The sequence below is a fragment of the Cucurbita maxima genome, unplaced genomic scaffold, assembly GCF_002738345.1.
Source record: "Cucurbita maxima cultivar Rimu unplaced genomic scaffold, Cmax_1.0 Cma_Scf00004, whole genome shotgun sequence".
Lineage (NCBI taxonomy): Eukaryota > Viridiplantae > Streptophyta > Magnoliopsida > Cucurbitales > Cucurbitaceae > Cucurbita > Cucurbita maxima.
Window position 1 is genome coordinate 142,639 of NW_019272020.1, and position 19,848 is coordinate 162,486.

At 38.2% G+C, this 19,848-nt stretch overlaps 3 protein-coding genes across 3 annotated transcripts; 1 reads left to right on the top strand and 2 right to left on the bottom strand.

Annotated features, from left to right (window-relative positions):
• Positions 1–3,539: 3,539 nt before the first annotated feature.
• Positions 3,540–3,908, bottom strand: LOC111477613. Its single transcript, XM_023121476.1, has one exon. The coding sequence runs from the start codon at positions 3,906–3,908 to the stop codon at positions 3,540–3,542; it is 369 nt and encodes a 122-aa protein (XP_022977244.1).
• A 1,431-nt stretch (positions 3,909–5,339) lies between these two features.
• LOC111477614 (UDP-N-acetylglucosamine diphosphorylase 2-like) lies at positions 5,340–15,683 on the bottom strand. Its single transcript, XM_023121477.1, has 16 exons — positions 15,661–15,683; positions 15,380–15,587; positions 14,996–15,050; positions 14,759–14,910; positions 13,719–13,758; positions 12,728–12,820; positions 12,429–12,541; positions 12,271–12,345; positions 11,239–11,278; positions 11,066–11,148; positions 10,895–10,972; positions 10,239–10,382; positions 7,244–7,311; positions 5,972–6,086; positions 5,717–5,873; positions 5,340–5,638 (listed from the first exon to the last, which is right to left on the bottom strand). Exons 1-16 carry the CDS (start codon positions 15,681–15,683, stop codon positions 5,541–5,543), a joined length of 1,542 nt encoding a protein of 513 aa, XP_022977245.1. The 3' UTR covers positions 5,340–5,540.
• Positions 15,684–16,078: 395 nt separating this feature from the next.
• On the top strand, positions 16,079–18,136 carry LOC111477990. Its single transcript, XM_023122028.1, has 4 exons — positions 16,079–16,589; positions 16,986–17,060; positions 17,183–17,323; positions 17,477–18,136. The coding sequence occupies exons 1-4, from the start codon at positions 16,347–16,349 to the stop codon at positions 17,834–17,836; spliced, it is 819 nt and encodes a 272-aa protein (XP_022977796.1). The 5' UTR covers positions 16,079–16,346; the 3' UTR covers positions 17,837–18,136.
• Positions 18,137–19,848: the final 1,712 nt, after the last annotated feature.

Below are 19,848 nucleotides of genomic sequence, written 5' to 3' on the forward strand. Positions count from 1 at the left end.
TACTATGACGAACTAATCCAAGTATTCATAGAAACTTGGTTCATCAACGTGCAGAAAGTGGTTGGGGCGTTTGTCAAGCCAAAGGGCATTACTAGGAATTCGAAGGCCCTATATCTTGTTACACACGTCGTCTTGGGCTCGTCCCCCTCGGCAATACGTACTTGGTAATACCATGATCGTAAGTCCAACTTTGTGAAGTATTTGGCCCCGTGAAGTTGGTCGAACAAGTCGGATATTATCGGCAATGGATATTTGTTGTGTACCGTCACCTTGTTTAAGGCTCTATAGTCTATGCACAGACGCAACGTCTCATCCTTCTTCTTCTGGAACAGTACGGGGGATCCGTAAGGTGCTTTCGCCGGGCGGATGAATCCCGCCGTCAACAACTCATCCAGTTGTTTCCTCAATTCGGCTAGTTCGGGCGGAGCCATCCGGTATGCGTTCTTAGTTGGTGGCTTAACCCCGGGGAGGAGTTCAATTTCGTGATCAATGCCTCGATGAGATGGTAATGTTTGGGGTAAGCTCTCTGGCATTATGTCGGCATAGCTGTTTAGTACCTCCTTGATTTCATTTGGGATAGTTTCTTCGGTGGTTGCTTCTTTCATTAATGGTATGGCCATAAATGTAGGTTCCTCTCGTGCGAGTCCTCTTTTCAATTGTATAGCCGAGATCATTTGAAGGTTACCTGGTTGCTTGATGCTTGCAAGTATTACTGTGGGGTTGCGGTCGGTGATCACCAAGCATTTTGTCAGTGGCATTGGGATAACTTTGTGTTCTAGGAGGAATTCCCTCCCAAGTACCACGTCAAAGTCGTCCATGCGAACTACGACAAGATCTAGCTCTCCTGTCCAATCCCCTATTTTGAAGGTGACTCTTTTGGAAACTTCCACATAGGCAAGGCCTCAGAGTTGACAGCTTACATTTCCCTATGGTGAGTCCCAATCTTCGGGCTTCTTGATCGACGATGAAGTTGTGGGTCGCTCTTGAATCTATCAGAGTGATCTTGCTCAGTCGAGAATTTATTGTCGCATCCACGAACATGAGCCTTTTCTCTATTATCTCATTCGGTTCGACCTTCCGTTGGAGGGCTGACAAGAACTTGAGCGCGCCCATTCGGGGGGTTGTCTTGATCTTCCTTCTTGTCTAGCATAGTCTCGACCCTAGCGTCATTGCTCTCTTGAATGGACACTTGGAGCGTAGTGAGAGAGGCCCAATGAGGACAATAGGATACTTTGTGGGGACCTTTACACAGTATGCATTGTAGAGGCGTCGTCGGGTGGTTCTTTTGATGGTAAGATCCTCGGGATGTCCCCGCTTGGCTGTTATGAGGAGGTCTATTTGTTCATCCGCTTGGTCTGTCGTTACCTATGTTCGGTCTGTTGGGGCTTCCATTTCGATGACCTGGTGGCTTGTATGTTTTGCCCCCAGTGTTTGGGGCTGGTGTCGTTCTCCTTTGGGATCCTGCTTCGTTCCCATAGTCTAGGAGTCTCTCGGCGCAGGCCATTGCAGCAGCTAGGGTTTTGACCTTATTCTCATGTAGATTTGTTTTGGCCCACGGCTGTAACCCATTTATACAGAAGAACACCTTGTCCTTCTCTGATATGCCCCTGATATCTAGCATGAGGGTTGAGAACTGTCTGACATAGTCCCGTATGCCTCCAGTATGTTTCAAGGCTACTAGTTTCTCCATTGCCATATGTCCTACGTTTTCGGGGAAGAATTGGTCTCTCAACTCTTTCTTGAAGTCTTCCCACGAGTCGATGGTGCACAATCCATCTTCGATGTCTTGCACCTTCGTACGCCACCAAAGTTTGGCGTCGTCTATGAGATACATCGAGGCTACAGTCACCTTCTTGTCGTTGGTACAAGCCTTTGTGGCTTTGAAGTACTGTTCGACACCAAAGATGAAGTTTTCCTACTCCTTGGCGTCTCGATTCCCTTTGAAGGCTCTAGGGTCTGGGAATCTCAGTTTGTTGGATCCTGCATTAGTTTGCCCAGCCGTGACGTTCTCCACGGCTTTCATGGTCACTTCAATTCGAGTGCTCATGGTGGCCATCCTTTTTTGGATGTCGTTGATTGTTGTTCTGAATTCATCAGCTAATCCATTGAACAAGCTCATCATTGTATTTTGTAGCACGTCGAACTCTTCATCACGTCCCTCTTTGTGCGCGACAGAGCTATCCATACTACCAGACGGTTTTGGGCTACTTGTAGGAGCAACTCTTTCTTCGAGCGAGGTCACTCGAAACATCAGTTCTGCGATCGGCAACCCATCCAGGCGGTTGCCCATTGTGTCAATTTCTACGACTTTCCCGCTTAATTCGGTCACTCGTGCTTCCAGGAAGCGGAGGGTGTCAGGAACTTTTTTGAGGAACAACAATTCCTCCTCTATTAGCATAAGTCGGTCGGCTTGTGCTTTGGGTGTCGACTTTGTCGCCGATATGTTTTCGGTCTTTGCTATGTCACGGAGCTAACAAAGCTCTGATACCACTTGACACAATCGCACTTTTGAATGCAGCAGACTAGCGATTGTGCGGCACTCACTTTCCAACGACAAGTGAGCTAAGCCAATTTGTTCTTGCGTCGTCTACGGCCAAGCGACGTATGATCGAGCCTCTAGCCTCGGTTTTAAAAAAAGGTTTTAGAAAACGATGGGAGAGAGATTTTAGAAAGAGATATAAGCAAGAAAGAGAGAGATAACAACGGCTTACAATATATAATCTTAGATAGGGGAAGTTGACAACTAGTCATATCCCTATAGTACATTCTGAGTCATTTATGTCTGGCAAGCCTTGAGTCATTTATGTCTTGAGTCATTTATGTCTGCCTACCCATGATATTTTTGAGACCCTAGAACTACAAAAGTAAAAATACTAGAATGAAAAGACATGACAAGGATTTGGTTTGTCATGGGCATGCGGCCATGGGCAACACGCCTTGGACGAGCATAACCGTGACACATAGCTCATACCGAGCACAAGTCATGAAGTCAAGCCGTTTGTGGCATAAAACTAATGTATTGTACATTTGCTACCATTCATTACGGAGTTTTGTCTGCCAAAATGGTACAAGTTTTCACATGCCACTCCACTTTGCTCTCTGCTACATTTCCAGTTCTCAAAAAGAAAAAAGAAACTAACTCCCCTTTCTCAGTTAAACCAATGCTCAGTTTTTTATGTTTTGAAGAAAAAGATTATATGAAGCAAAAGTGACATGATCATAATTGGAACTCTGACAAATTTTGATTCTTCCCTCTATCATTCCTTTATCCATCCATCACTTTTTCCCTACGATTTTCATGTGAACACATCATACGATCCTGACACTCTTTAAGCCATAATTATTGGTTCGATTATTTCACGAGAAAACAAGAGTATGAAATAAAAATGATATAAACTCGATCTTAATGTGCTTTTTCCCTCTCTGAAAGTCTTGAACCGTATATATTTATATATATAATCAAAATCAACCTGATGTAGCAGAGAAGTTAAAGGTCGATAAAGAAAGGGGAAAGAAAAATGCTAGGGATAGAGATTGCGCTAGCGAGAAGTAGTGACTGTTACAACAGGAGCAGAATGAGAAACATTTCCTGGATTGGACGCGAATCTGGATGAGAAAGCGCAGTACTGATAGTAATGTTCATCTAACAAGCCTCCGCAGCCGCTGGTGTCGAAGTTGAGAGAGTAGCTCAAAGGATCGTAGCGGCACTGGAAGGTGCTGCTGCTCTCTCCAGCGGTGCTACGGAGTACTCTGCTGCGTTTCTTCAGTTTGCGCAACAGTTTGGCGAAGCAGTTGTAGTTGGAGGAGGAGGCCTTCCTGGCGAGCGAAGTCGCAGTTACGGCGGCGGAGGATGTGCAAGTTTTGGCGCCAGAGGAGGCGTTGTTCTTCGGCCACCAGAGAAGCCACATTTGCGAGATGTGAGTTGAAGTTGCAGAGCAAAGAGCGGCGAAATGTGGAAAGCGGAAGGCGATGGAGATGGACACAGTTAGAGGGCGTTGAATGTAAAGTCTTGCTTAGTTAATTTATATAGGGACGTGGGCAGGTGTATTTTACGCGCTATCACTGCGCGTGAAGATGAACTTTATCCTTGGATCTCAGCGTGGTTATCAAAGATTAAAGAAGGAGAATAAGGGAAGCCGTTCTTACTTTCTAGTAAGTCATGCGTCCTCCACGTGATCGATCCAGCATTGATAAACCCTAATTGTCTTTTTAATATATATATATATATATATATTTTTTTTTTTTTTTTTTCCCCCAAAATTTGGTAGAATAAATTGAAATTTTAGGGAAGTTTTAATATAAATGGAAAAAGATTTATATTCCATTTTGTTGCCACCATACCGTTTTGAGTCTTTTGACATGTTTTCTATGGGCAGTTTTTGGCTTTTTCCGGACTAATTTGGTATTTTCAGGATAATTTATTAATGAATGATTATGTACCAGTAACCCATAGGAAAGCTGATCAAATTGAGTTGGACATGTATTATATTACATGTTTTTTTTTTTTTTTTTTTTATCATTAAACATGGGCATAGTGTCTCAATGAGGGCCTAAACGAGTGTCATAATGCGACCGAAGATGATAGTGTATCATCTAACACACCACACATAGTGGACATTGAAGAAGACGACTCCTAAGCAAGATAAGGGCATAGGCATGTTGAAGAGTTAGGTAGGGCCCCGAACCTTAAACGTCTTAGAGGGTATGAAAAATAGAAAACAATAAATTGTTAATGGGCATGGGTTGACACAACATGCTCATCTCTAACTTCACTTGGATCCACTTGCATTGCACAAAGTTTCCTCATTTTTTATTGTCTGTAAACATATCCTTATATTACGTATCGACCTCAGAATGTTTTTTAGTGGGTTATTATTTTTCCTTTTTAGTGTTAATCCATTGATTTTTAAATATTAAATAGTTTCAGACCAAAATTTGATCGTATGTTAGCATGTCCCCAATATTACGCATACGTTTGATTATCCACTTCTGCATGTTTTAAGTGTTTGCCTTTTCAGGGTCAATATATATACTCTTCTAACTTTGCCTTTTGCTTTAAAAAATACTCCACTTCTCTCAATTTTGTTTGGGTTAAGTTGTAAATTCATTGGTGGGTGATGATCATACCAGGACTCATATATTGGTTCGCTGATTATGGGCATTAATATCTCAAACAAAACAGGGTATTAATATCTCATAAATGAGTAGACCCTAACCTCTTGGGCTAAAGCATTGGAGGTGGGATTGTGGTTGCCCAGTTCTCTCCATTCAGTCGTTAGCTGTGAATATTCCAAATTTGCGTCTCTCCAAAGTCATCAGCCCATTTGAGGAACGGAATCTAAAAACCACTCATCTTAGATGGCCTTTAGGAAATATAATATTAACAAAACCGAAGAAATACTAATTTGATGTCACAAAAGCATTAGATAATGCACACTGCATCTCACAAGTATAAGAAAACGGAAGCTCATTTTCAATGCTAACTCTAAAATAATAAAAGCCGATGACTCACAAATAGAATTTGGAAAGGTTCACTCCAACTAGAAAGAAATTTCACAAGGTGCATGGAATGTCCTTCCACGGCATATCGCTTCTAGATTTTCTCCGGCATACGAACAAAGTGGTGATACTTCCACGCCTAGGATTCAATATCAAACATACATTATTTCAGAACACTGTCATGAAATGATCGAGATTTTAGTGTATCAAAATATACCAGTTGCATATAAGGGCACTGAATGTGTCAAGAATCCACCAGCTGCAACCACCCAGCGAGCATGGAGTCGGAGAACAAGCAGCCTAGCACTATCTGGAGTGTCAAAATTTGACCCATTGCCATTTTTCACAGGTGCGAACTCTTCTTCTCGTAAGATCTAGTTAACGATACAAAAATGAATCTCAAATACCAAGTATGGTGATACGAACCCTCCTAAAATAGTTTTAAAAAATTGCAAACAAGAGATGCTTCCACCTCAAATAGTGCAGTAGAAGGGGCATAAGGAAATGCATCGAATATGAACTGCTCCATTTTTAGTCCCATTGTATGCCCGTGAATGGAAGGAATTTTTTTCTCCGCTAGATGGTAGCTACAGTTAAAAGAAGCATATGAGCAAGCTCTTTATGATATCTATGATCCGTAGAATCGCTGTTAACTCTAGGAGATGGCCTGGCAATGTAAGGCACAAAAGAACATGCATTGAAGACAAGCATCTTTCTGAAACTGAGCAATACTACATACTAACAATACCTCATTTATCTAGCCCTTAACACGGTTATTAGTCAACCAGTACCTTGGTAGTGAAGATAAATTGTTATCTGGATGCTCCTAAGCTGATGGCTAAGTTACATCAGTTTCATCCTCCTTGGACATTAGAAGGAATGACAGAAACTAGTTATGATTCAGGGAAAGTGAGACAATATTGGAGGGCGAGGCAGACAATAATGCTCTTCATAACAAAATAAGATTTTTTTTTCTTGAAAAAAAAAAACAAATCAGAAACTCAGAGAATTCTTTGAAAACCCTTTTATTTTGCATAAATGAGAGTCTGTAAAACCGGTACACAAACGATCAAGGGCATCTGTGAATGCACGTGTATATAAATAATTGTGGGTATTCATGCATGTTTATATGCCTCAACTAATTCCATGGTATAACCAGTTAACCATTGTACAACAGATAAATCAACAAATTTATTAGAAATGTTAGGTTTTATAGGCTCCAATATTTGATTAACAAAAATGTGAACATGATAAAGTAGAACCACGAGAATATCCAACAAGTTCAAGCCTGAGTCAATATTTTTAATTAACACCATACTAGATTTAAGAAACTTTTTCATATTAAAAAATAATCCAATCTCCAATGGACACCAAGTCTGAAGTAGAAATATATCGCTACAACCTTCAACGGTAAAAAAAAAAAAAAAAATTAGGTTCTATGAACATAAATAAGATAAAAGAATTGTAGATCCTTGTTCATCTTCCGGTTAATTCAACCTTAGCAATCAAAACTAGTAGTGTACTACTCAACAATCTAACAGTAACCATTCATTGAGCATTTCAATCATTTCCTAATTTGAATAATAGTTAAAAACACTAGCAAGGACTAAAACATGTTCTAACTAGAACATCATTACCACAAGGATAGAGAATCATCAAATGGACAATTGGAACCTTACTCTGTTCAATTATAAAACTGGGGAGGGAGGGAGGGAGGGAGGGAGGGAGAGAGAGAGCTACTAACATGCTGTCCTTTTCGAGACCATTTGCCACTTGGTTTAGAAAATCCAATGTAAACATGTGTAAGCACACCTGAAAATGTACAAAAAAAAAAAAAAAAATTAAACATGTTTAAATTTCATTTTGTTGACATTTCAAGTGTCAAAGCATAGAAGATGACTGACATGATAGGTTAGTTGTATTGAGTGCAATTTTCAAAAAGGCTTAAAGATTTTGCTCCATCGAAAGTAATTTTAATCTTCATAACTAAAAAAATTAGGGTATAAGATTTATAAGAACGTATTACAATTTATTATATGGAAAGAATCTGATAAGTCTCCTATTAATTATGTGTATAGGAGTGTGCGCATGAGGAAGAAGAGAGGGGTCAAGGATGTTGTTACAAATTAGTTAGAAGCGGGGAGGTATAGGTGTGGGCAATGCATTCGTGTGATTGGGAGAGGAAGAGAGGGGAAGCTCTGGAATTCTTCTCTTGACATTGTACCCCTTGGTGATGCATAAACTTAGTTCTTATCAACAATGGTATAAGAGCGAGACATGATTGGGAATGGCTACGCACAAGGAAACTCAGATAGAAACTTAGGAAAAAAGAAGTTAGACTGATCTGCGAGTCAATGAAGGAGGTGGAAGTAAGTGTAGGAAATATAACCATACTTTGGGTTCACTATATCCAAGGCTTGCAGACTTTCGATGAATGGGCTTCTCTTCCCCATTTTCTTTCATCCATCTCTCTATCATCAGCAAATCATTCATGGAAGTGGAACATTAGTTCTTCTGATAGTTTTCCAGCACATTCTGTGATGGATCTTCTTGTGACGTAGGATTTATTATATATATAATATATAATTTCATTGATGATTGAAATTTACAAAAGGGATGTATTATCCATGATGTTTACAAAAGACCTTCTCAATTTACAATGAGGGAGGTATAACTATAGGAAGTAAAAATATTAGATAGTTTACACCAAGATATAGCTTGGTAAACGATATTGTCAAAGAGTTTTGTGCAAGCCTATGTCTTTTCCGCGAATATTTCTTTCTTTCTTTCCACATTCCAAAAGAAAATCATGATGAGGTTTTTCCATAGTAGAGTTTTTGCATTCAAGAAGGGATGGTGCGTTAAGGTCATATCCAATAGATCTTTTACCTCCCTAGGAAATATGAGATGTCATCCAAAAATTTTGACTATATATGCATTGCATAAATAAGTGGCTCTGCAATTCGTTTTCCTTCGTGCATAATGGACACCAATTTGGAAATAGTCACGTAGGACATTCTTTTTTTTTTATTTTGAAGATTTTTACTTGTACTAATGGCTTTATGCGCGATTTTCCAAAGGAAGAAATTCACCTTTCTAGAGTGTTTTCCTTTCCATATTGTCTTTGCTAGCATGGGATTAATTACTTTGACATTAATCTATATTCAGCCATTACTCTATATTATATTATATTGTGATGCAAAATGATAATACTTCCATTACTTTATATTCAGCCATTTGGCAAGGGTTCTATCCTCCCAAAATTAAAATCTTCCTTTGGGAGCATAGTCATGGTGGTTCAACCCAATGGATCAGGTTCAACTGCGAATGCCCTATATTTCTCCCTCACCCTCTTGGTGTTACATGTGTCACGTTCATTCAGAATCACCATCTTTTCGGACAATGTTCCTTTCCTCAACAGTATTGGAGTTATATTCTTTCAGCTTTTGGATGGAGCATTATTTTGCCAGGAAACAATTTTTATCTATTATCCTTGATTTTTGTGGGACATCCTTTCAAGGTGAATGCGAGAACACTATGGGAGGCTATTAATAGCTCTTCTTTTTTGGTCTCTTTGGTGCGAAAGGAATAGGATAATCTTCAGCGGCATATGTGGTTCTTTTGAAGGTTTTATTGATCCAACTCTTTTTAATGCTTCGTGTGGGTGCAAATGTTCACACCTTTTTACTGATTATAGTCTTACAATTTTATTAAACGATTAGAAATCTTACTTGTAACCCACCATAGGTGGCCTTTTCATTTCATTTATCAATGAAGTATATCTCAGTTTCTCTCTTGTATATACATTGGCTGATACTATTTTTTCATCTCTCCTATATTTACTTCTGTACTATGGATAACTAAGCTACCATACACATATGCAAAGAATTGCAAGAAATCCAAGTATGAAACAGTCTCCTAAAAGGTCAGCATTCGACCTAAATGGTTCGGGAAAACATGTATTATTCATGACTTGCAGGGAATGCTGGAGGATACTACTTATATATTTCCTATATTTACTTCGGAAATATGGTTATATTAAGCAACCATGCATAGACTAAGAAATCCGTTCCAACAGCTGCTAGCACTCCTTGATACACTTCTTAGAGGGTATGCAAAGTTTCCTACTGGTTCAATGCCTATGGTAATCAAAAACTCAAACATCTTTCTTTTTTTTCGTTTCTTCTTATCACTCACTTTTGGGCATAAGGGGAGAAACCTCTCATCATCAAGGTACTAGTATCTTTTAGTTATGCGAATGTTATTAAGAACAGTCCCCTCAAAGGTTTAAGCAACCTAACTGACCTCCCCATCATTCATTCTTGTGTAGGTTAATATTTGAGAAGGAACTTCTCTGATTATAATATTTACTCCATATCTCTGTGGACAGGAGTTATAAATTAGGTGGATGTGTTTTTTCTTCTTCCTCCTGAATTTCAGGAACAAACTGCTGGGGTGTTTAGGGTGTGTGCACACTGAAACCAAAACATATAATGCATGATAGTAAGGATTGAAGACGAAATTTGACCAAACGCAATACATAGAAGCAGGCAACCACTTATTAAGTTGCTAAAAAGTCAATTTCATGAATAAAATTTAGGAGTAAAGAAATATTGAAGAATTAATTTTAGTCCACACAGAAACAACCTCAAAACCTGTATGTGTAAATAATCGGGCTAGATACCAGAAAGTTAGATGTATGAAAAGTTCCGCAAAAGAAAAGGAGAAACAAACATTACATTACTCCAACAGAAACGAAGACGCCCTGTTACTTGATTGATATCAGAAGCCAGTGATGGATCCAATTCACTGTACTCAACAACAGTGAGCGGTCCTCCTTTACCTCGTCGGACAAATACACCAACCTTCTCTTGGGGATATGCCTAAAACCAAATGAATTACAAAAAATAAAAAATACGATCTAGTCATTGAAAAGATGAATGAGGTCAACTAAGGTTGGAGAAAATGTTAAAGAATCTATTTCATTTGGTGGCCATTCGTTGGGGTGGATGTCAGAGAAGTTACCTGAAGTGAGAAATTTTTTACAAGTACGCACCAAGAAACTAGATCATCTTTTACACTGGGTTTTAGACTTGAGACTATATCATTTTCTTTTATATCCTTGAGTGTTTGAGCTTGCTATGGTGCACCTTTTACATAGCAAGAACAAAAATTCTAATTTACATTATATCTATTTCCAAAAGGCAAATACAGTTTTCCGGAGTATAACAATATCTAAAAAGAGATCGAAGCCAACAGTACTTATCAGAAATCTCCAACTAATGCATAAATATTCTAATTTAGACAAGATGTTCCACAGAACCATGATTTTATCAAAGAAAATTAACATAGTTAATCTCTTCCCATATGTAAAATAAACAACAAGATTAATTACCTTACGAACGACTTTTGCTGCCGCAGATACACCTTTATCAATGAAATATCCCAAGAATGTTGGATCAGCCACGCGAACCTATAATTAAGATGCAGAAATTTGAAACATTTTAATAATTTTGCAAAATCACTCATCCAGCACAATGAAAATTCAACAGATACAGCAACTCACTAATGCATTGTCAACTCCATAGCAGTCAATATATTTAATCCCTCTTGCTGACATATCTTCTAATAAGTGTGAGGATCTTAAAGCTGATCAATAAACAACAGGTCCACATAAGAGGGTAAAGAATAGAGTTAGAAATAGCCAACAGCTCGAACCTATTAGTTTGACCAGCTTACCTGCATATACCCCTCCATTTCCATCTGGAGCCTTAGAAACCTAGCTTTTAAGAATTCAAACTTTTACAACCACAGATTCTATAGAATTGGAATTAGAGAATTAAAGCATGACATAGAGATATGGATTTCAATAATATCAAAATCATCATCACGGTAACTATTAGGATCCCAAGGAGATTGCCCCAAAAGAGATGTCCATTTAACCCACGGAGCCATTGAAACAGGGAATGGGGAATCCCCGTTTGAGAGGAAGCAGAGAGAGATTTCTCCTTATTAGCTAAACCGTTCTACGTTCCTGGGCCCACCCTGCCCACTTTAAATATATACATACATGTAGGTATATACATATGTACAGCAAATGTTAGTAACTTAGTAGCAGTAAACGTTATAGGGATTTAGGTACTAGGAAGTATATATGTAGAAGTAAAGCAGTAAGGATGTTTTACATTTTTTTAATAGAAATTACATTGAAAAATGAAAATTATCCATTGAAAATTTTCTTCAAAAGGAATAAATTTTTTAACAAAATATTAAAAAGAGAAAAATTACCCGCGGGAATCTAATTCCCACGAAAATAAATGGAGAATTTTTCTGGAATTGAGATTGAAATAGGTGGCAAGGACTTCCCCACCTGTGGACATCTCTAACCACCAATTTATCAATCCAGTACTCATCCACTATATAGCGTTCCCCTATATCCATAGCTTCTAACAAATTCTTTTCATAAGATTCTTCCCTTCCCCAATTAGTTCACTTAATACAAAGTATGAAATATTAATTTATGAGTAGTCCAAATCAAAATATATTCCCCCTTGGCTATGAAGATATCTCTGACAGCACTTCTTTATTCAAGAAAAATCAGCCACATTCCTTCATTTATTTCCTACCTCAAGAAATCGAAGATTTACGAGAAGAGCCACACGCATACAGGACATGTTAGAGGAAGGAGGAAAGGTAAATAGTGTGTAATATATATGATATGGATAATTGGAGATTTATCAATTCATGTGGGAAAAAAAATTGAAGCCATACTCTGTATGGTGTTTCCATCACAAATCTACCATCCTTGGATATACAAGGAATGGTGCCCTGATGAAAGAAGGTGACCTGCAATCCGGACATGGTGAAAGTGAGTGTCAGAGCAAGCAGGGAATAAAGAGAAAAAGAATAAGCATCTAAAGGATTATAACTTGATTAGCCTCCAAACCAAAATATTTCTGACTTTCAAAAAAATTGCGAGTGGCCTCGTCGGTAAATGGACTGGTCATCACATACCAATGAATTGATGCAGAACTGGTAGAATCTGAGATTAATAGTGCAAGTGAATAACTGACACTAACATCCATTATAATCTAAATTCATCAAAATTCTCCAAAGTTATACCCCGAGTCCATTATTTTCTAGTAAATTTGGTTACAAACACGAGGTCCCCACCGTCAAGGACAAAAAGAAAAATAAAAGGGAAGTATAATGAATAGTGAAAACTTACTATCAGTTGTAGCTTGAGCAGCTAATCTTTGAACGTGCAACATTCTCTCAGCTTGAAGTTGAAAGAGAGATTTCCCCGATGGAAGTCCAATATCTAACAATAAAGTATATTAAAAACAAAAATACTTGAGTTTATCAATGATATATATACAGAAACAAAAATGAGAAATGACTTTCCACCTCCCTTCAATGGGAAATGAAACTATAAATAATAAGGATTAGATTATTATGTGTATGAGATTGGGGAGAGAGATTTAGGTCATTAATCATCATTGTACCTCAAATAGTTTGAAAACACTCGGACATCACTCACTGCCATAGAAAACATTACAGTTACAAATATTTCAAGGAACACATTGTAGTTTTAGATCTTACCGTAAGTGTCCTCATGGCAATCTATCCCTTCATATCGTGACTTCCTACTTCGAGTGTGCTATTTTTAACGCAAGCCATTTTTTTTTCAAACTCTATATTACTTGTTTCAGGCACACTTATGTCATCGTTACACATTTATACTCTCTCTCTAGAATCAAACCAGAACCCAAACTGGGGAACAACTTGCCAAGCCATGACTATTGTTAGTGAATTTACAAAATGGATTGTAACCGCCTTTAGCCTTTGGGAGTTTTAATCCCACCTATTTAATTTATCAATGAAATTGTTTCTCTTCTCGAAACAAAATTTACGAGAAGGATTTAGGATAATGCAAAACCAAGAAAATCTCAACAAAACATGAACATGACCCTATGAACATACACACGTCTATTGATTGAATCATAATTCATAAAGCCATCAACTATTGGATTCTAGAATCAAATATCCACACCAAAACATTATGAAGATTGTTACGAATTGGCAAGTAGAAGGTAATTCAACAAGTAAATAAGTAGATGAGTAAACATCAATTCTACATGCAAACCAATTTAAATGACACCTCCATGGAGAACCCTAAAGTAATTGCTCTATTATTTAGTGACTATGATTTTACTTACTGACACAACCCTTAGGATCAGAACTGCCCAGCCGAGTTCCCTGCATTTAAATTTCAACAGAAGGAAAATAAGAAGGCAATCGAGCATCCACCCATGAAAAAATAAACCAATAGTACTGCCCCAGATATGAATCAATTGAAAATTAAATAAATAAACAAGAACATATCTATTTAAGCAGCTTTTTCGTATCCCCCTTTTCTTAGTAAATCTACAAAATTCATTCTACTACATTTAGACCCCTCAATTTTGTGAAGTAGATAGTTTTCAATCTGCTCAACTCCAATGAAAATCCGACCACTAGTGAACATTATTAAGAGTATGGGTAAGTCATTCTTAAGTGAAAGAAATACTTCGCATAAGGGTATACCAGAGATCGAAGTCATTACAAGAATATCCTCTTTTTAAAGGAAATAAGAAAAGGCGTTCTCGTCTTAAAAGAAAAGGTACTAAGAAATCAGATACTTTATATCCATCTATATAGACAGAAGAATTTTTTCTAAGAAAAAGGTTGAGCTTCAAGTTAAGGCTCGAAAGAGACATTAAGGCCTCAAATTTTCGTATCCACCAATGCTCATATCTTGAAGTCAGAGAAGAAGAAAAGAGAGGTCATATACGCCACCTTTCACCCGAAATTGCATGTGTCAAAATCGTACTGAAAACACTTTCCAAACTAGATGATAACCCTGCTGAATAAAGTATGTATTCATTTGTGTGACTACTGCAAGTAATGATCTAGCCGTATGAGGAGCTGCCACGAGTGAGTTGTTTCATTGTGATAAGTGTCAAGTGGCAGACTATTGTTCCAGAATTTTTGCTAATGGATCTCTCCGTAGGGTAATTATAACTATCTAAATTAATCCGATTTTTTTCTTATATAAAAGAATAACGTGATTTTTTTCTATTACCCAAAAAGAGAAAGATCGCTTATAGTGCATCATTAAATTAGATTGACAATGCTTTATAGTGGGGTATAAAGGTCGACATAAAGCAAAGGAATCATGCCACGCAATCGAAACAAGGTTTGCCAAAAAGTTACATACCTGACCACCAGACAAAAGCAAAACGGCCAAGTTTCCATCTGAGATGGCCTTCAACCCCGTCTTCCACCATCTCTCTCTTTCGTCAAGGGTTCGCTCCTCCAGCGTCGATACGCAGCTCTCTGGTACGGGCTCAATTGCTGCCGCAGGTAGCCCTACAAGCGCAATATGATTAAAATTTAATGAGAATTGATTGTTGCGATTAAAAAAGAGGAGACACGAGATGAGGAAGATACCGACCTTGCGAACGAAGCGAACATCGAATAATTCGATCTACCCTGGAAAGATCCAAACTCTGAAAAAAGAGATTCGACAATCATGTAACACTCACGCATTGCAGGATTAGAAAAGAAAAGAAAAAACTAATTTCCGGCGTCATGCAGGATTAGAAGCATAAGCTTCATAAGCCAAATTAGTTTGTTTAGTTGCAAAGAATGTGAAAAACGATGAGAGATTGAAAATTCTAAGAATTAGAGAAGTCTCATACTCAGCTCTCAACTAACTGAAATGCTTGAAATACGAATAAAAGCAGTAAGCGATCCGTCTGGTCCGGGATATCAAGAGAAGGAGAATTGAGGGATCAAAGAGGAGGTGAATTCAGAAGGAGAGATAGGGGAAGTATACCTCAATATCCTTGACAAGAAGATCCCGCTCTTCGTGAGAGAGCTCGTCCCAAAGAGCAAAAACATCTTCCTGGCCGTAGTCCTTGAGGCGCTCGAGCAAGGCCTGAGGTGGTTGTTGCAGAAGCAGCTGTTGTGGCGGTTGCTGCAGCGGCGGCGGCGGCAATGGCGCATTGGCATCGAAACCAATCACCGCCAAGGAATTGTCGGGCCTGGCCCACCAAAACAGTCTCCGCAAAGGAATTGGGCCGAGTCAAAGGCAGAACTCAGCAGCCTGCTAAAAACCATAATGGGCCGAGGTAGCCCATCCACTACTCCGGGATGGATGGATGGATGCTTAAACTCAAACTACGAGTATCTTTGTTTTTTGTTTGTTTAAATATGATTAAACTCTTCCAAACCGCCAAAACTTGTTTGGTTATATTAATTGGGGTATGGTAGGAATTGATTAATTATAACAATAAATGCTTTTATTTAGTGAGGATTGGAGGGTACGTAATTTTGGGCAACCCTAGGTAGTGATTTGAAAAGCATAAATGGGAGTACAAATTATTTATGGGCATTTGTCAGGGACTCATTTTTTGAGATGAATCAATTAAAATTTCAAATCAAAATCCTATTTCATATTTTTACAAACTCAATTCACCATTATTTTGGGTGAAACCTATTTAGTATAAATTTTGAAATTAAATATTCATCTTTTTATTTCCTTTTCTTCTTCCATTCCCACTATCAAACTCTCTCTCTCTCTCTCTCTCTCTCCATGGAGTAACGACAAGAATTCTGGAAAGTGGGGGAAAGCACCCAGGAATCCATTAGCAGGAACACCAAGCCCTAGCCCTAGTAGTCACAGCCCCAGCCCCAGCCCCACCCCAGTTTTGTTATAAAATCCACCCGTCAGATAGATTATCAGAAAGAAAGAACATCATCGGATTCCGAAGGATTTGATTCCAGGAAGAGATGATGATTTGATGAAGAAAGGGAAGAAGAAGAAGAAGAAGAAGAAGAAGAAGAAGAAGAAGAAGATGATGATGATGATGATGATGATGAAACCTGCATGGCTTGAAGGTTTAATGTCGAATTGTAATTTCTTCACCCCCTGTGGGCTCCACCAGTCTGGGAGGAAGAACGAGATGAACGTGTTCTGCTTGCACTGTTGCCTCAGCATTTGCCCTCACTGCGTTCCTTCTCACCGCTCCCATCCTCTTCTCCAGGTTGGGTTCTTCTATTTTGCCTTCAATTCATCTATTCCATTTTCCTCCCCACAATCGTTAGGGTTTTCTTTTCTTTTTTTTTATTGTACATGCTTCTTAGTAGAGTCGCAGGCAGATAGATAGATGCAGAGGTGGGGGGGAGGGGTTCATTCGGATTTGGTTCTATTCCCATTTATAGAATAACTTTTCTTCCTTTTCTGCAAACCCTTCTCTCTCACCTGTTGCTTTCAACCAAACCCAAACTTTGACCCAACTCTTACTTTCTTTTTCACCCGTTTCCCCAAATATCTTCATTTTGTTTTGTTTTGTTTTTGTTTTTCCCACTTGGAGTTGGTGCGTACCTGCTTAAACTTACTTATTGCAATTAATTTCAGTGGGTTGATTTGAATTTCACAGATTCGACGCTATGTTTATCACAACGTGGTTCGGCTTGGCGATCTGGAGAAGCTCATTCACTGTTCTTATATTCAGGTTCAACTTCGTACATCTTTCAAATTCGCACATGATCTTTTTTTTCTTTTTATTTTATTTGTAACATCATCTTGTTTGTGTTGCTTGCTTGCTTGCTTTCTTTCTTTCTTTCTTTCTTGCAGCCTTACACTATAAATGGTGCCAAAGTGATATTCTTGAATCACAGGCCACAGTCTAGGCCGTCCAAAGCCCCCTCCAATGTTTGTTTAACTTGTGACCGAATTCTTCAACACCCTTTCCACTTCTGCTCCCTCTCATGCAAGGTACCACTGCTTCATTTATGCATAACAAACAAGCAAACAAACAAACCTGTTTCATCAATTTTGCTGCAATGATCGTGGAAAACCTTTAGTAGTATAGGACGGCAGATATTAAAGTATGTGAAAGCTTGATTGTATCACAAAATGCGGATGCAGGTTGATCATATGGTGTTGGAAGGGGCAGATCTTTCCAGCATTCTGTTCAGGTTTGACGAATCAGATTTTGCAATCTCACAATTTGAAGGATTGCGGATGGATGCCTCCGAGCTCACCGACGACGACGCCCAAATCACTCCAAACTTCGACTCATTGGAATGCCAAGCTTACTCGATTTCGAATGAAGCCACCAGCAATTCGGTAGTCTCACGGGAACCCGAGATCGCGACGACGAAGAAGAAGAAGAAGAAGACCACCACCACCACCACCACCACCACCACCAATGGTTTCCTTCCTGGAATTGTTCTCTCTCTGGGAAGCCGGCGAAAGGGTGCTCCCCAAAGGGCTCCACTGTCTTAGAAGAATGAAGCATGTGAAGAAAAAAAAAATAAAGGTAGGCCTTAATGAAGAGCATTACTATATTAAATTTATATAGGAAGGAGAAACATGTTTGTTGATGATGGATCCAGAGTGGTAGGTGTTGTTGAGGTTAGGTGTGTGTGTGTGTGTGTGTGTGTGTGTGTGTGTGGAATAGAGGAACCCATCCATTGCTGATTAAGGAGGTGTCTGTCTCCCAAAACTTCTTCTCCAAACTTAAACACCACCAATTTTGTGCTGTTCATCATGTAATGGAATTTCCAATCCTCCTTTTCTCTTAAATCCCATTTTATCAGCACAATTGTTTGGATTAATATTTAGCATATAATAACAAAATATATTGCGATGCGTTTGGAGTGTGTGGGCGTAGTTTTGTGTGTGTCTTGGAACTTGAAGACTATGGATGAGCTGCTAGGGCTTTGAGAAGTTATGGACAAATAATTAAATAATATATATTTTATATTTTCAAATATTCTATTTTAGGGAATGGGTTTTGACTTGCCCTTTTGTCAGTTCCTGTTAACTTCTGTCTTATTCTCAACTTGGGAAAACCCCTTTTCATTGCAATAAACAAACAAACAAATAAATAAACAAATAGGAACACACTCACTCATCCAACTTATTTTTGATACATAGCTTGCACTACAAGGCATTCCAAATAAATCACAAACATTGAACACTTGGAACTTCATAATAATAGACTCTTCAGTAAACAACTCAATTGCTGCATAATTAAACAATTACATCACCCCATCATCTCAAATAATTAAATACAATTACAAATACCTTTTTTTGTTACAATATAATCATTTTTATATAATTATTTGGACAACACATCTAATTCTTCCACCTCCTCTTTCTCTTGGGCTTGAAAACAGAGAAGCAAATCTTTGTCGCTGGTTCAAACAGATAATATTTAATAATGGACGGCGAAGATGAAACAGTTTTGAAATTGAACGGAAAGGACAGTGGAGATTATGACACGTGGCAACTCAAATAGTAGAGAAACCACGTGACATGGGCACCATTGGAAAGGATACCACGTGGCGACATATATGGTAGGAATGTCACGTGACATGGGCATTTCGCCTCAATTCCGGCATCCATTTGGAACTGCCCTGTCATTATTTTAACAGCTTTCGTGAGGGTTTTCCACGTGGCACCAACATTTACTGTACACAAATAAACAAATATTGGGATTTATTGCAGTAGTTACCGATATTAAATGCAATATCCATAAGAACTCAAAATTATTAAAATTAGGGACATTCCAGCTCATCATTAATTATCTTGCCTACAAGATTTTATACGTACAAGACAGAAAATCAAATATTATCATTAATTATCTTGCATTTGATATTTATTATTATATATTATTTCATGAGATATAATATATTCTGATAGGTTGATAACTACCAACCATACACTTTCTTGATTAAGTCATTTATATTTTTCTCTCATTTTTAAACAAAAATTGCCCTATAAGTTGAATTGTAAATCATGTCACATATATATCTTCACATCAATTCTTGTATGTAATTCAATCAAAATTTGAGGGCGAATCAAGGATATAGATGAAACCTACTTTCATCACCTATTTCTAATAACAAATGGCCCAAAAGAATAAATTTTTGATCTCCATATGGGGAAAAAAAATAGAGAGGGAAAAGAAAGAGGGCAAATGAAAGGTTGTCCATGTGCTGGTTGGTTGCCTTCTTCTTCCTTTGCCCATCAGTTACAAAGTTTAAAGATTTCTGTGAAAATTGATGCTTGGCATCCACTTAGTTTTCACTTTCCATCTAGAGTGTAGTGCAGTATCTAATAGTTAAAATTCTACAGTTGAGTTCATAATTTGACAGGGAATACGAACTTGCTAACACCTCATATTATATCTTCTTTCTCAATAGCAATGCCCTTTGTCTCCTTAATTCCTCACAACTCAGACATTGACACAAACCACTCTTCTCATATGATGTTATAACCTCTACTCACCT

Excerpts from the sequence above, each read along its gene's own strand:
- LOC111477990 (XM_023122028.1), top strand. The coding sequence starts at position 16,347 with ATGAAGAAAGGGAAGAAGAAGAAGAAGAAGAAGAAGAAGAAGAAGAAG. Across the intron at positions 17,061-17,182 it reads TTCACTGTTCTTATATTCAG|CCTTACACTATAAATGGTGC; the intron begins GTTCAACTTCGT and ends TCTTTCTTGCAG. Across the intron at positions 17,324-17,476 it reads TCTGCTCCCTCTCATGCAAG|GTTGATCATATGGTGTTGGA; the intron begins GTACCACTGCTT and ends ATGCGGATGCAG.
- LOC111477613 (XM_023121476.1), bottom strand. The coding sequence starts at position 3,908 with ATGTGGCTTCTCTGGTGGCCGAAGAACAACGCCTCCTCTGGCGCCAAA.
- LOC111477614 (XM_023121477.1), bottom strand. The coding sequence starts at position 15,683 with ATGGGCTACCTCGGCCCATTATG. Across the intron at positions 10,973-11,065 it reads ATGGAGTTGACAATGCATTA|GTTCGCGTGGCTGATCCAAC; the intron begins GTGAGTTGCTGT and ends TCTTAATTATAG. Across the intron at positions 6,087-7,243 it reads GGTCTCGAAAAGGACAGCAT|CTACCATCTAGCGGAGAAAA; the intron begins GTTAGTAGCTCT and ends TTTTAACTGTAG.